Raw genomic sequence first — 16,244 nt, 5'->3', positions numbered from 1 at the left:
GCCTGATATATCGGCTAGACCCGCAAGTCATTGTAAACTCCGTACATGCGTTCATAATCCTTTATACCTCTGCGATCCTGAATTTAACTCGCCAGCGCTGACCCGTACCAAAGGAATTGATCAACACCATGCACTTTATATATTGGAAAATACCATTTTAAATGACTTTTCATTAAGTCCAACACACTCGCACAAAAGAAAAATACGCGCAATCGCAGATGGAAAGTGAGGTCAGTAAATTCTACAATTGTCTAAATGTTTTTTCCTTCCTTAAGGAAGTCAGAGAAAAGGAGAAAAAATGCAGCATCAAAAATGCAAGCAATTTTTTCCTTCAGAAGGAAAATAGAATTTTTCTTTATTCCTTCGAGTCATTTCATTTTCAATCGAATTTAACTTTTTCCGTCTCATGAGAACGATGGTAACTATACTCGATGTTGCGCATGAATTTCGATTTCTCTGCAAGTTTAGCCTAGTTTTACTTCACTACCATCTGAAAACTTGTTGTCCGAGGAAAGAAAGCGACAGGTGAATGAGCATTGTTTTTAGCCATGCGGTCTTGCATAGATAATCGGAATTATCAATCTTCACTTATAGAAACGCCCGTATGCATGTGTCAGATATGTACACAGTTCAAATATTTCTTTTTTTTTTCATATGAACGTACAATTAACTTTTTCCATAGGAAGAAAGCGAGGCGTTCTCCGTTAACACACCTGACCTTCTTTAACAAATAGATCTGTAGATTTAATGCGATCATTCCGAAATGTCACCGATCACAACATCTACAAGATGTGAAGCGAACACCTTTTGTTTCCGTTTTCCCAATTTTTTTTTCGTTTGTGATGTTAGATTTGAAATCTTGCTTCTGTTTCCCTCTTAGTCTTATTCTTATCTTCTTTGTCTTTCTAGGCCGTGCAATTAATTTCCATCCGCGAGGATTGAACTTTTTTATTCTTCTTATGTCAATCAACATCAAGAAATATGTAGTGTCGCGATAAGAGAGAGACAGCGAGAAAAAGAGAGAAGGGGAGGATGAGAGAGCGAGAGGGGAGAGGGAGGAAGAGGAAGAGGAAGAGAGAGGAACAGAAAGAGAAGAAGAATGAGTGAACAAACTTCTCTTCTTTATTTTAGGGTGCAGACTACCTGTGTGGTATTATAGGTATGAAGTAATGCCGTAAGGATATTTCCAGAAGACTTCAGATTTATTTATTCAACACTGGAATTTCAAACTGACATCGAAATTTTGGATTCAACAAGTGAAGAGAGTCAATAAACAAACGAACTCAAACGGACTGGTTCCATCTTTTTTAATAACTGAATTCCTTTTTTATTCATAGAAGACATCACTTCTCTGGACAACATTAGAACTCGTTTTCTAAACCTTTGAATGCGATTACATTTACAGAGGTACGTTCACCTTTTGCTTTTGTTAATTTGATTTCGGTGGAATTAGACGTTCGTGTTCACATTGAACCCATCCACATCCAAAACAGTCCTTTCTGTCTCTTTAAACAACCCAGTGACAAAAAAGCGTAGGGTCACATTTGGGGAGGAATACAAGTTTGTAATTCCTACTAATGATTGAAATAAGGTTATGAAATTAAGTGGGCGAAATTGGAGCATTAGATAAGTAGGTTGTTTTTTTTTTCTTCTGCTGCTTTGTTGCTGCCTTATTTCTGTATGTGAGAGCGTCATGCGCTGGTCATGTCCGCATTTATGGACTATAAATCACACACCCTGCAACATATTACTAATGCATATTAGGACTAGTTAAGGATAACAATAACTTTTCATCATAAGAAAAACAAATATATTTTTAATTTTTGATTTTTTTTCAAATTTTGTAAACAAGAAATTTCAACCTTTAGAATGCATCACCCATGATCTACTATTTTAAATCATCCTCCAAATTCACAAATTTTGTATTCGGCTCTAAACATTTCTGAGGATTATTTAGTTTCTGATTCAGGAAAGCCAGCTGAGGATTCTAAAAGCGGTCGAATTACACGCTGATTATATCGATAAGTGAAAAGTGAAAGAGATAGTTTTACCAGCTCTTATGACGTCTAGTTCAGAGAATTGTAGACCCTACTGCCCCACTCACCTATCATTTCTTTATTTGGATATCGCAAGACATTACCAATCTATGACCTATGAGTAGTATACTGTAAAAACGTACTATATAATTTACGGATTATATATTCACCGAACCGAAACACCTCCGAACAATGTTTATGTGTTATCCCAACTACAACAATACCGCGAACAGTTTCCATTAAGCAATTCTTCAACGTCAACCCTCTCGAAGGTTATCCCTAGAGTTGGCCTTGGCGGATTTCAAGTGATTTATAAACACTGATAGGTTTTGCGGTGATGAAAAAGAGAAAAAACCTACTAGTAAATGGTATATAAAACCGTTTTTAAGTGTCGCGCCATCCAGTTCAGCGCAGTTCCGCTCATTTTTTCTATCTTACATGGTCGTTGTGACATCGGAACATCTTACATGTGTTCGCAATTATCTCAAGGAGTCGACAAGAAGGTGTAATGTGAAGAGAAAAACCTGGTCAAGATTCCAGTCTTTTCTATTGCGGGAAAGTTCCTTTAGATAAGAAACGTTTTCACAACTTTAATTAGGATTCATTTGTTTTATGTCCCTCTTCTGAATTGGATTAGAAAAAAAAAGATTTCCTAGAGTCCGCATTAGATTCGTCCTTAATTAGTTCTTCAAAAGGAATTTTCCCGCCGCTTTCGCTCTCCCTAAGATCTTTTCATGCAAATAATTCTTCAAACCGCTGAAAGACGCCCACCTTTGTCATTACGTGGTACCCAATCTTTCTCAATAATGTGAGTGTTTGAACCGTCATCAACTGTTTTTTTTAACTAAGATTTTCATTTATGCAGAAAATGTTGTCCTGCCGTCGTTTTGGTATCCATCTTCTTCTAAAAAAATTTTCTTATTTGAAATCACATTTGAAGTAGTCAATTTAGCAAGTAAATCTTATTAAACAAGCAAAATAGGTACCATTGTCAAAACGTTCTTCGGCAGTCTCTAGAACAGAGGATTATTCCTAAAATAATTCCGTTTTTAAGCGTCGCGCCATCCAGGATCCGGACTTACAGACGAGTAGCTAGTGCTACTAGGCTTGCAAAACAACATATACTTCTTCTTTCCATTCGCTTAGTGAATTTGACTCTAAAAATTATGTACTCAAATCATCTAGAGCTAGTTTCAAGTCACTTCTTACAGCTGCACATCCATGCAAATTTAAATCTTTCCTGAAAATTGAATTCTGCCCACATTTACTGTATTATTACAGATGTTCCTCTACTTGGTGTTAACACTGATCGGTCTGTCCTCGCAGCAGCCACATGTGCCTGAGAATAGGTATGAGACATGTTCGTTGAAGCTAGATAGAGGAGATGCATGCTGCTCTGCGCCAAATAACACTATCCGGGTAAGCTTCATGGAGTTTTCTCGACTACCATATCTGAAAGATGAACGAAGTCCAAAAGTTTTTTTTTAAAGTTTTACTTCGATGAAGTACTAGAAGACTGCTTCACATATCTGTACGAAGGATGTGGTGGCGGAAGGAACACTTTTTACACTGAGCACGAATGCCGCGCTACATGTATTCCAGGTATGATGACCTCACAGACAACATTATGCTTGATAATGCAGACTAGGTTTAATGAGGAAAGCTGTACATAAGTATGTGACACTTTTAAATCTTGGCCTCGTTTAAATGTCTGTGATGTTCCGTTTTTTACCTCATATTAAACTAGGAATCTCTAACAAAGAAACAAGGATTAGGTCGGGCCCTCATAATTTTTGCGAAGAAAAAATCCCAGAAATTGCAGAAACGGTTCCTGGACCTAGTGAAGATTAAATAATTCAAACTGGAAACTTACAACTTCGCAATGTTGGTGTTACTCCATCTAAGTAGAAATCTTGACAAACTCCCTAAGATTTTCCTAAAAGAACTGCAGCATGTGAAGACTGTTGTAGGTCTAGGTGAAATTCGTGCACCTAAACTATCTGCGGCATACTATCGCTCACATATGAGCTTCGGTAACCAGACAGTTGAAAAATGGTCATTTTCGCGCTCCAGTCACAAACAAGCTGGTGTGGAGAATTCACGTGTGTTTTCACAGGAAGGAAAATGATAAAGTAACCGTTTACGTCAAGCTCCTGTCTTTGAAAATAATTGAAACTCGTTATTTCTGTTATGAAATTATTCTACAGCTTTTTTCAAAAGACACATCACCAAGTGATCGAAATGGGTGGAGAATAATCATCAATATTAGGCGCCCATTAATCTCCAGTTAAAAGAATGATTCATAGAGAGTTCCAGTCATATATTTTCAAAAAATATCGAGGTTTGGCAACCTGTTTGTCCACCGTACAGGAAATTCTCAGATAGTTTTGTTCACAAACTCGGTTCGATATATCCAAGTATGAGTAAATATTGTACAACAACAGGACATGGCTTGAGTTTTTACACTGAGCAAAACCACATAGTATGCTGCAGGATATGTGAATAAACAGATTTAATTGTTTTCAGCTGATAAGCACAACTGTGGTGGCAACAAGAAACCAGCCGGCAGCTGTCACGAATTGGACACATCTTGTCCGGCTGGCAGCAGTTGTATCAAAGGAGGACTTGGAGTAGGATTGTGTTGTGACATCGCTAACGAGGGTAATCCTGAAGTTCTTCCGCCCTGGATGGAATGGATCCAACGAGTACAGTCTATTTCAGAAGAGTGGGAGAAAGAAACGCATCCTACTTGCCAGGTGGGCGATGTGTTGATGCGAACTGTTTGGTACGGCTCGGAGATCTGGATAGGGAAGAGCTGCTCTCATCGGTAGGCACCTATTTTTTGCAGTTCTTAGCAGAACCAATTAGTCGACTATGAGATCATGACAGAAAGTAATGATCAATCTTTTACATACTTACTTAGATACTTAGATGGCCCGCCTTCACTGGACATGCGGGTCCCAGCATCTCTTTCACTCTTTTCGTTCCCTCGCCATTGTCATCCAAGATGTTCTCAAGTTTCGTGAGTGACGTTGACGAGGGCCTTGGCCGTATCCAGCTGAGCTCTCAGCTGGTCCATCCATGTAGCGAACACGTCACCCCATCTCGTTGGCGGTCTCCCTCGAGGGCGTTTAGCATCTGTTGGGATCCACTCTAGCGTTCTTTTAGTCCATCTATCGTCGATTCTTCTCATGATGTGATCGGCCCATGTATGTTTTGCTTTCGATATATATTCCGCTGGGTCGCGAAGACGGGACATTCCTCTTAATTCGGAGCTGCGAAGAGCGGCTAGGGGTTTTGTGCGCCGGTTAAAGTTCAGGAGATATCTCTCAAAGGTTCTGTGGGCAGTGATTAGCTTCCTAGGCTTGGCAGTGGTGTCTGTCCACTTCTTCGCTACGTAACAGAGAAAGAACCGTCGAGTCGAACAGATGGGCACGAAGCTTTAGGTCCGTCAGTTGGGCCATAGCTTCCTTGAGGAGTGCGAATGTCGCCCACCCTGATCTCATCCTTCTATTCAGTTCTTCCTTCAAGTCTTTTTCCATATTCATAGAACGTCCAAGATAGACGTATGACGAAGTTTTCACGATTTGGGAGCATTCAAGCTGTACTCCTCCGTCCTAGCAGTAGGTGTTCTTCATGAACTGATTGTATCTTCTTTCTGTTTATTCGCAGTTCAATTCTCTTCCCTGTTTCGGTCAATTCCTTGAGCATCCTCTCTGCTTCATTAATACTTCTCAAAAATAGAACGATGTCGTTCGCAAAACGAATATTTGAGAGGAATCTTCCATCAACACGTGTGCTCCTTCCTTCCCGAACAAGTGATTTCATTACCCATTGTAACGCCGTGAACAGCATTGGCGATATAGTACCCCATTTCCAATAGGTATGGTGAGCGAGCGATGGAAAAGCTGTATCTTAGTCGTGCATCGATCGTAGCAATTGGCTAATGTCCTCACATACGACACATGTACACCTTGATCGACCGGCGCTGACAGAATTGCAGTCGTTTCTACGCTGTCAAAGGCCTTCTCATAGTCGACGAAGGTTAGAAGGAAAGGCAAGCGGTATTCCCGGCAAACTTCTTCGGCCTTCGAAGCGGTTTGAATGTTGTCCATGCAGCTGTCGGAATCCAGCTTGTTCTTGAGACTGGGCTTCGTCCAGCGTCCTAGATATGCGCTTGAAAAGGATTTTGGTGAGTACTTTGTACAACACACTCAGCAAGCATATCCGACGATAGTCCCGAAGGATCTCAACTAGCTTATGAATAAGAACGTTCTTCCATTGGTCTGTCACCTTTCTTTCTGACGTTAGGATGTCATATGCGCCACTAGAATTACATGAAACGCCAGCGGCTCGTACTTCCGGAAGGAAAATTCGTGTTGTAGCTTCACCAGTGGGAATGAGCGTGCTTGTCACAAGAGTTGACGAACGGAAAAGGTTCGAGTAGAGTAGAACCTCTCCCTAATGATTTTTTATCTCGAAAAGAGGTCCGAATTCCGCTCAGCAGGGTTACTAGTCGAATATCATATTCGCAGAAGCCCCTACGGCACTTCTCTAGACTAATCCTTCTTTGTGCTGTTTCCAGAATCTTCTTCTGCCTGTATTTTAAAAGATCCTCCTGCAAAGCTTTTCTGCAGCCAATGTTTGCGACTGGCACATCGATAAGTCCTCTAGTATGCAGTCATCGCATACGACTTCTTTCCTTCTTCATTGCCAGCAGCAGATGTTCTTTTCCATCGTGTGGTTAGGTCGCATTTTGCGTGAAGGAGAAGGTGATCAGAACCACTACAAAAAGATGGTACTACCGAGACATTTAGTAGACAAGACCTTCGGGTTGGTGAGTACGTAGTCGATTTCCGGACGAGTTGTGCCGTAGGGGGATTCTCATGTCCATCTACATCCTCATAAAACGCATCCAATTCGGATTCATCAGCTACTGATGTTGGTGAGTAGCACTTGATGATACTGATGGGTTTTTGGGGCAGAGGGAGACGAAGAATGGCTAGACGAGGTGACAGGATCTCGTGAGAATCGACAAGACGGACGACAGATGGGGGCACAACTAAACCAACACCGCCTACATTTCGCGACGGAACCTTCTCTTCACGAATGACGAGTGTACCGTCATTCATCTATCGTACGTCGCTCCTTCTACTCTTGGTCTCCTGCAGAGCAATCACGTGAAATTTGATACGCTCTGCAGCTCCGAGAAGAGCATGCAGGTCGGCGTCTGTGGATGTTCTCGCGTTTGTCAGTGCACAGTCTGAGATAGTCTCTATGGCGAGTCTTGCGTGTGTTGCCCTGGATCAGACCAGATCAATGTCGTCCTGAGCAACCTGAGATTTGATCGCCTCTCACCGCTCGCCATAGGGTCCGACGTCTGAGACGACAAGGCCCGATGTGCAGGATACTGAGGCAGAGAATGTGCTGGAGTGGCAAAAAGACTTTTCCACAGACTAAGCAGCCCTGCCACGGCGAGCTTAGCTTTCACCACTGGTCGTCGCCCAACCTATATGGATTGGCCACCTGGCGATATGTTCTCCAGACGGAGGTGAACCTTACCAGTGGTTTACTCTTAGCTAGACTTCCGATTTCGAGAAGTCAGAATGTCGGATGTGTCAAACTTCTCAGTTTGGGAAACCCATCGCATCGCAATTCGACGCCCAGAGTCACCTCCACGCTACTATGAGGCGGTAAACCGTTGTGGAGGATCAATCTTTTAGAGCATGAAAATTGTCTCTCAGTAGTGCATTGTAGAAATAGGGCCCTCGTAGGACACAGAGCCGTATCTTATCCGGGGAATGAAAAGTGCAAAAATAAGCACAGACAGAAGTAAAATGTACGAAAATCGTTCTTACACAATCAATGGCTGATAGAGTCTGCTGTGGGGAATCTGTACTGGCACTAGTACTTATGTTTACTTGGGTTCGCAATGGTATGCTATGCGTACGCTGCATTTTCTCTGTTCGGCACACAACTTTTAGATGTAAATCACTGTTTGGAAGAGAGTGAGCGGTGCGGCAAAGATAAACAATGTAAGTAAGAGAACATGTAATCTCCAATATTATTACTCATTCATAACGAACTAACGTGGAGCTCAGGGCAGTTATTAATCGATAATCACTTTATTTATTGCACCTACGTGACGTTTTTGAAATGAGTGTCACTTCAAAAGCCATATAAGGCTAAGGTACAAGTTAAAGGTATTTTCAACTCAGAAAACTTCATTTTTTTAATGGAAAAGTGATCAATCAACTCGGTTTTTTTTGCAAGCTCACTAATAACTAGAGGTAATGTTTTTTTCTAGCGAACTATGACCTATCAACACAAAAATTTAGTGCTACATGGTCTCAAAATTGATTAACGTAATTTTTAGACGTGAGTCCAATTACCTATTCCCATTTGTATCCATTCAGATTCTGCCCATATGGATATGAATGCATTCAAGGAAAACGGGTTGCACATTGTTGCGGACCTATTCCAAACTTCAAGGAGAAGCTCTATCCTGAAGAGGACAACAGCATCGATGGACAGTATCCCAGCGATAATGTAGAAGGAGAGACGAAAATCTCTGAATATCAGACGCCATCGAAGCCTGTGAATCCACGTTATCGAGGCGCAAAGGAACAGACGCAGACCGGCACTGAAAACGGGTATCGACGACGATAAGCCATTAACGGTCGTTTTTTCGCTCTTAGAACAAAACGTGTGCAAAAATTCCGCAGATCCGAATAAATTATTAATAATTGATAACCTTCCTGAGTTATGGTTGCACTTTTGCGTGTGTTGAGAACATTTTGCCTTTGAGAAATTGTTGAAAGCAACTGGACGACATAAGCACCACTTGACATTGTCATTTTTACACATACACATGAGGACTGGTACCCCATACTTTCCTTAAGACAATTGAATCGCAATTAGCTGAACGATTAAAGAGAAGTTGTAGATATACAAGCAACCGAAGTAAAGCCATTAGATTGCAAAGGAATGTGATAGCAAAAGCCAGGGACCATTTCTCGTGTTGGATCCTTTTGTATTAAAGGAGTGGTGATTTAGTTCAGTGAACCTGCTATATATTCTTAGATTGTTAGTCAAAAGAAGAAATCGAGTAACTTTGTGCGGAAGTGTCACGTTGTACTAAAAAAAGGAACATAGTTGATGACACTACTACACGCAGAGAGAACCTAGTCCGCTACAAGTAGGTTTTTGTAGTCAGCTTTGATTAGTTTTTTTTACATTAAACAGTTCCTTGAGGAAAACCAAAAACTGCAGGTAAGTACATGAAAATGAGTCAAACAAAAAAGTTATGCGATCAAAAAGAATGTTGAGATCAAACGATGCGAATAATTAAAAAAATGTGGAAAAGCCATTTCGCTGACGGCGAACCTCAGTTCAACGAACTTCTCCACAATTAGCTGCTTTTCCATGTGATTTATATCCCTTTTAAACGTATAACTTTTAACAGTCGTCTAGATTTGTGTAACCCGCACTTCAAAACTTTCACCATCATTCCGATCTAAAAAGTTCACTCACCGTCACTTTCACTCCTCCTCCCGAATCAAATCTACTCGAATTTTTTTTTCAAAAATCTCCCAGCATTTCTCAAGTATTGTGTTGATATTGTGTTAAAAATGTACTGATTACATACATATTCTTCATGCTGTCAGCTGATGACTCATTATCAGCGAAGACACGATGTTTTTAGGGCTAAAGAGGCGTGCTTATTTGATTAATCACTGTCCTTTTTTCGTTATTTACATAAGTACCTAACAGTTGTTGTTAGTCTATATATTTAGGACTTCTGCGCAGTAACGGCGCTCTTACTCAATTAGTTTCCAGTCAGCAGTGGATTTTTTTCTTGTTCTCAAGTATCTTAGTTCCCATCCCTCGCAGAAATGACTAGTTTTCTCGTGTCTGCACCGCTGAGTGGTCGAAGTCTATTCGTAAGAATACTTGCTTTCTTCCTCCATTTCGTTAGACGTCTCTTCTTGAAAAATCTCCTTTCGAACCTCTGACAAAAGCATGCATATATCCAGCTTTTGTATCAGAACTTACTAAAAGTCGGCGTGCTCCGTTCCTCTCTTGGTGATTTTGGGCTTTTCCGTCCAAACCAAATTTATGCGAGAAATAATATAGTACTGCTTGACTACACCGTAATATGGCGTTAATAACATTAGATGTTGTCATAACAAACAACGCAAATCATTTAGAATTAATCCTCTCTTTTATTTTTACATATGCTTAATTTGACTGGTGAAATATTAGGGGGATACCGCAGAGTTTCACAGCTGAGGAAAGGCAGAACCGAGATTTAAAAAAATGCATCAAATGTCGCTAAGAAAGGTGCGAGAAGTTTCATTTTAATTCCTTGATGGATTAAACAGGCCGACGGCTTGCTTGGAACAACTGAAGAACAGTGGTAGCAAATCGCTCAACTGTATTTAGCTATTTCTTCGATACGGAACCAAGTGGGTAACGATTCGGCAGACTGCGAAAGGAGCATATACCACACTTAACAACAGGAGAATTATCTAGTTCCTAAGCTTAGTTGCGTCTTCTGAATCTGCTGTACAATGATACCACTCTTTTTTTCTTGTCAGCCTGTACAAATCATATGTGCACAATAGAAGTAAAGCTGTATGTTTAAATAATAATAATAATATGGAATAGGGATTGAAATGTGTAGAATAAGTTTCTGCAAAAGTTGATCGAGAGACAGAGGTGAAGCGTGAACCACACGATCACCACATCAATCACCACAATCGAGAATCTACAACCCGAGAAAGATGAGCCACCAGTTAGCTGAGACTTCCGATGTTCGGTTACTGTTCAGATCACCTCAAATGAAGGAAGAGAATGTTTTTGAGGAAGGGAGAGGGTATTAGATGCTCAAGATTGGTCTTATTTGTCGGATGAGGGGAACTCTACTCCTGAGCCGGATACTATACATATTATAAGTATCGACAGAACAGGTAAGTTAACCGTTAGTTCGACAACATTACCAGCACTGATGCTGTTACTTTGTAGGGTTTTCCTTCAGAATTACGGCTAACGTTTTGTTGAAACTTTCAGAAAATCCACTCTTGCATGATCACCTATTTAAATGATAAGTAGACGAAAGTTGTAGTTACTACGAAATCACTTCCAAGTAAATAATTATGTATATAAATAGATTAGTGGTCTTCTGGAAGCTCTCTCCCGCTAGTTAAGGCTTTCATATGAAAAAAGAACATACTGAACATTATCTTCTCATTGAGGTGTGATTCTCATCTTATTTTCTACATCCATCACTCTATAGCCCAGCACTGATTTCGTAGGATTTACAGCAGCGTTGTAAGCCAGGACAGCAACGGCAAATCTTCAGTGCAAAACAATCATTGCACATTGCATATCGCACGTAAAATAGTTTTTTCTACAGAGCTAAATTGTGCTTTGATCGTGAAATCCAGCCAGCTGTGCACATTTCTTTTACTTTACACTCACTATCTACTTTGAAGAAGCTGTTTAGTTTGAGCATTATGTTTTCTTCGCTCCGAATCCGCACTTATTTTGTGATGCTACTTCTAGAATTACCTCATTGAGTCGTTCAAACGGCATAATACTTGAACCTGTTTTTCTGTTTTCACCGGCATTGAATAAAACACTGAGATGCCGTTTCGAAGATGTTTTTTCTTTCTATTTTCTGAGGTAGATAGCTACAGGTTTAGTCAACTGTGTTTGGAGAGTTCGATTTGAAAACTGAAAACTGAAAAAGCGAGAGACAAATAATTCGTTGTGCATATGATGAGAATAAAAAGCTTCACAATACACGTTCTTACTCTACATACAATGTGCGCGCGCATTTTCGAGCCCTCCTGAGCTCAGGCGAAATACATTCGAAATTAACTTGGATTTAGTCTGTGTTTATATTTTATTTGAGGACTGAATGAGCACGCTTACCGATTGGAAAAACAATACTGTTGTTAACTCATAAAACCCGGACAACGTAGTAAGCTTTACGTTCTTAAATAGGATAATACAGATTGGAATAATATCAGTTTCGATCTCACGACAATTAATAGCCGTTTTTTTTAATCTTCGTAACTCAATGGCAGGGTTATGCTTATTTCTTCTCTCTCCGGTCCAATCCCTCTTTTTCGCTTTAATGTACAGTTCCTATTCGTACAACCTATTCCTGTTTTGTTATATGTTCGTTTTGCGCGAGAAGCACCCAGAAAACGAAAATTTGCGCTCCTTCATGAAAAGAGTGTTAGCGAAGAGCATTTGGACACGGTAAGGTTAAGGATAAAGTTTCTGGCGTTAATCAATCCGCTTGAGATGCGCCCCCACATTTACTTCAATTCAGAATCGTTTGAGGTTTACGAACGTGTAACTGGCCTATACAATGACTTGCGGTGGCTAGCCGATGTGCCAAGTCAGTGTTTTTATCCTCCCAGACAAGTCTACCCCGGAGGGATGAAGGACTTGGTGAGCATTAGGACGGATTCGAACCTCTGATCGATCGTGCAGGAAGCGGAACCTCTAACCGCTACACTACACCCGCCACACGGGTTTGGACACGGTAAATTTTGTTTTGGCAAAAATCTATCGAAAAAGTGAAGAAAGAAGAAAGGAATGAGATACCTACTTAATTTTTTTAATCTGTAAAAGCGTTGATTAACTGCATTAACTGACAGCTTTCAGAATCTGGGAAAAGCGTCTAGCTTTTTTTGGGTTGAAGGATTAAGAGGATCTTTCACCCTCCAAAGCAGAAAAATTAGGTGACAACTCGTCGGCAAACAAAAAACAAAATAAAATTACAAAAACCTACAGAAAAACTCTTTCCAATGGAACTCTGCTAATCTGACAAACGTACTGTCAAACTGAAGTTTTTCTCGAACGAATCATTTTTTAAAGTACAAAATTGTAGACATAAGTACTTTGAGCCGTCTGCTGTAGAGAATCTGTAATGGGCTGAATCATCCACGACTAGTGGTTCCACTCAAATTTCTGTATGACTTTGCATCAAACATCGAGAATCGATCTGGATGGGCCACACGTGATGCCAACACTGGATTCGTAACAACTGCTGCGATCGAAAGTACATCAAATCGCGGCGATCGGTGATTATAGCTACCTTAAGATCCACGATTCCATCGTGATATTTGGTTCGAGTGCCATGAAATGAAATGATAAATTTGACCAGAGGGCAGCTTTCGATTGTTTGCGTAGGCACGGCGGCGAAAGATAGAGAAATAAAGAAATCGATTCATGACGAACAGCTGTTTTTATAGATTATGTAACACTTGCTGATTCGTTCTTCAGCCGTCTCTCAGTCTCAAGTGTGGTACTCTTCAACAGTTTTTTTAATGGTTCCGCTCCTCGTTCCGAGTAGGGGAATACATGTCGTCGAAGGTCTGCTGCCCAACTAATGTAACTCAAATAGGCAGCAGCTCCCCAATGTGGAAAATCGCAGTCTCTTCGTGGATTGCCACTCTCTATCCACTACCTGTGGATGATTCCTGTGTTTTTTCTGGACTATCAATGAGAATTGAACTTAATCACAATCCGTATTCGCGACATATCCCGTGTTATCCATTAGTTTTATCCTGTGGTGAGATCCCAATATCTTTAATTGTGTAGTTTGCTGTCTTCTTCAAAGGTACTGTTTTAGTGACAATATAAAGAAAGGAGTATGAACTTCTGGATGAAGCTGGCTTTGCTTTCTTTTAATTATGAATAGAAATTTAAAGCAATAGCACTCGCAGTAAATATTTGTCAAAGATTTAAAATACTTTTTTTTTTCAAACGAAGCTTATTTCACTCTTTTTTCAAGAAACATGCGCATTGATGAATGGTTTTCTTGAAATCATTGTGCTATAAGTGTCTGAATATTCTACATTCAGAGGATATTCAAACCTAATTTTGCATATGTAATCTTTCGATACCGCAACAGTTTGAAAACATATTTTGAAGTTATTGCTCGTGTTCGACTGTTTTTGAACATTGGCACGTTGAACTCGTAGCTTTTTTACTGATTTGAGTGAGCTGTAAGCAAGATTGGATTTATCCTCTCGAGCGCCTCATCACCCTAGATAAAGCGTCTAAACGAGAGGTAAACTAAACGAACAGCACATCGGCTTGTGGTTACCTCATTTGTCAGATCTGGCAACGCCCAAATTTTGATATTTGGCTAGTTCGTTTGTGATGCACTCATCAATTCTGTTCATTTTTGGGCTTTTGGGAGTTATCCGAGATGCCTATAGTGTTCTGCGTGCTATCGTATAGGCTGGAACAATCAAATTTTGCGAGCCCACCTAGATGCTCCCCCGCAAGAATACATGATGGACGTCTCCGTCCATGTTTGCTGGTTCGTTCATATGTCGTTCCATAGTCTCAAGTATAGAACTGACCAGTTAAAAAGATTGTTTTTCTTTGGTTCCGCTATGACTGATATGGATTTCAATAGCGCAGCTTAGAGAAATAAATGCAGATTTTGAAAAAATCTTGTCATCATCTTATTTCTATTGTCATCCAATTCATACCATGTACACGTCGTTACACGATTAATTTTGTATTCACAACTACTATATGAATGCTGTATAGCGATTATAGTTATAAGGTTGGTGCAAAAATAATGCACTTTTTTCTTCACTTTATCTTCAAAGCAATTTTTTCCGGTTTAATATTAGAAGCAGTATAGCGTTTTGTAGCGCAATCCGTTGTGGGTATGAGTACTGAAGTGATTTTGAACGAGAATCAGTATTTGGTCAGTACCAAGACATAAAAGGTAATATGTCCAGGCAGGATTTCCACCAAATCTTCTTCTACGAGTTCAAGCTGGGCAGGTCTGCTGCGGAGACTGCTCGGAATATCAACGCTGTCTGCCGCTGGAGTGAGGGAAGCACCATCGAATCCACCGTCCAGCGTTGGTTCCAAAGGTTCCATTGTGGCGATGTGAGCTCCAAAAATAAGGAAGGTCGTGTCGCGTCGCACTTCTGAAGTTAACTACCACCTGCTGAAGGTAGTCATCGAAGACAATCAGTTTAAGACAACACAAAAGGTTGCCTAAGAACTAATCGTTGACTATTTAACAGTCATCCGACATTTGGAACAAAGATGGAAAGGTGAAAGAGTTGAACAGGTGGGTGCCGCATGAACTGAAGGAGTCCAAAAAAATACCGCCGTTTTGAGATCTGATCAAAGCTTCTGTTACGCAACAAAAACAATCCATTTCCCTATCGTAGTGTAAGGTGCGATGAGAAATGGATCCTTTACGACAACAGGAAGCGTCCTGTTCAATAGATGGACGAAGATAAAGCTCTTAAGCACTTCCCGAAGCCGAAAATGCACCCGAAAAAGACGAGTGTGACTGTGTAGAGGTGTGCTAAAGGTGCAATCAACAACAGCTTCATGAAACTTGGCGAGACCTCCTCCGCAGAGAAGTGCTTCAAAGCACTGGACGAAATACACATGAAGCTCCAACTTCTCCACCCGGCGTTAGTGAATAGAAAAGGCCCGATTGTCCTACATGACAATGGCTGACCAAACAACAAACAAGTCAAAGGTTACGCTACTCAAGTTTAACGACTTAGGCTAGAGACTCCCCCCACCCACCATATTCGGCAGACCTTTCGCCAACCGACTACCAATATTTGGACAGGTGGCTAAGAAGTAGGATAATTCCATAAATAAGATGATGTAGAAAACGACTTCCGGAAGTTCGTAGACTCCAAGAGCTCGGACTTCTAGGCAGCGGGAATAAGCAAACTTGTGCCTCGTTGGCGAAAATGCGTGGACTGTAGTAGTTCTAATTTCGATTGATAAAGTTGATTTTGAGGCGAGTTATAGCGTTTCGAAGTGAATGTTTGAAAATGCGCATTATTTTTGCACCAACCGAATACAATACATAACTCCCTTACAGCAACACTTCGCCCTGCTCATAACTTCGAATATTTTCAATTCCGTAACAATCGTCGATTTCATTTATATTAATCCTTAGCCAATGTAAGGATTGGCATATGGCGTACGCTAATTACAAGCACTAACAGTTATGCTTTTATATGTCTTGAGGCAAGAATTCGTCCTCTTGCTTCAGCAGACTATCTTATTGGCATTATAAAGAAATATTGTGCTGAAAAAAAGAGTAAGAGAGGACAAAATTCTCCATCAAATCACAATTTACCTAAGAAATGTATGCAATATCTTGATTTATACAACGAGTAACTA

General features: G+C 40.5%; 3 protein-coding genes across 3 annotated transcripts; 1 reads left to right on the top strand and 2 right to left on the bottom strand.

The window, feature by feature from the left end:
* Positions 1-3,317: 3,317 nt before the first annotated feature.
* On the top strand, positions 3,318-8,705 carry RB195_005695 (uncharacterized protein; the record flags this gene model as incomplete). The annotated part of the gene is made up of 5 exons (XM_013446748.2): positions 3,318-3,455; positions 3,527-3,638; positions 4,563-4,697; positions 4,758-4,863; positions 8,453-8,705. The coding sequence occupies 5 exons, from the start codon at positions 3,318-3,320 to the stop codon at positions 8,703-8,705; spliced, it is 744 nt and encodes a 247-aa protein (XP_013302202.1).
* On the bottom strand, positions 5,050-5,295 carry RB195_005697 (uncharacterized protein; the record flags this gene model as incomplete). The annotated part of the gene is made up of 1 exon (XM_064178361.1): positions 5,050-5,295. The coding sequence occupies one exon, from the start codon at positions 5,293-5,295 to the stop codon at positions 5,050-5,052; it is 246 nt and encodes an 81-aa protein (XP_064035414.1).
* On the bottom strand, positions 6,707-7,168 carry RB195_005696 (uncharacterized protein; the record flags this gene model as incomplete). Its single annotated transcript, XM_064178360.1, has 1 exon — positions 6,707-7,168. The coding sequence occupies one exon, from the start codon at positions 7,166-7,168 to the stop codon at positions 6,707-6,709; it is 462 nt and encodes a 153-aa protein (XP_064035413.1).
* Positions 8,706-16,244: the final 7,539 nt, after the last annotated feature.

This window comes from Necator americanus, chromosome I (assembly GCF_031761385.1).
Source record: "Necator americanus strain Aroian chromosome I, whole genome shotgun sequence".
Taxonomy (NCBI): Eukaryota; Metazoa; Nematoda; class Chromadorea; order Rhabditida; family Ancylostomatidae; genus Necator; species Necator americanus.
The sequence above is the reverse complement of the archived record's forward strand: the minus strand, read 5'-3'. Positions and strand labels throughout refer to the sequence as shown.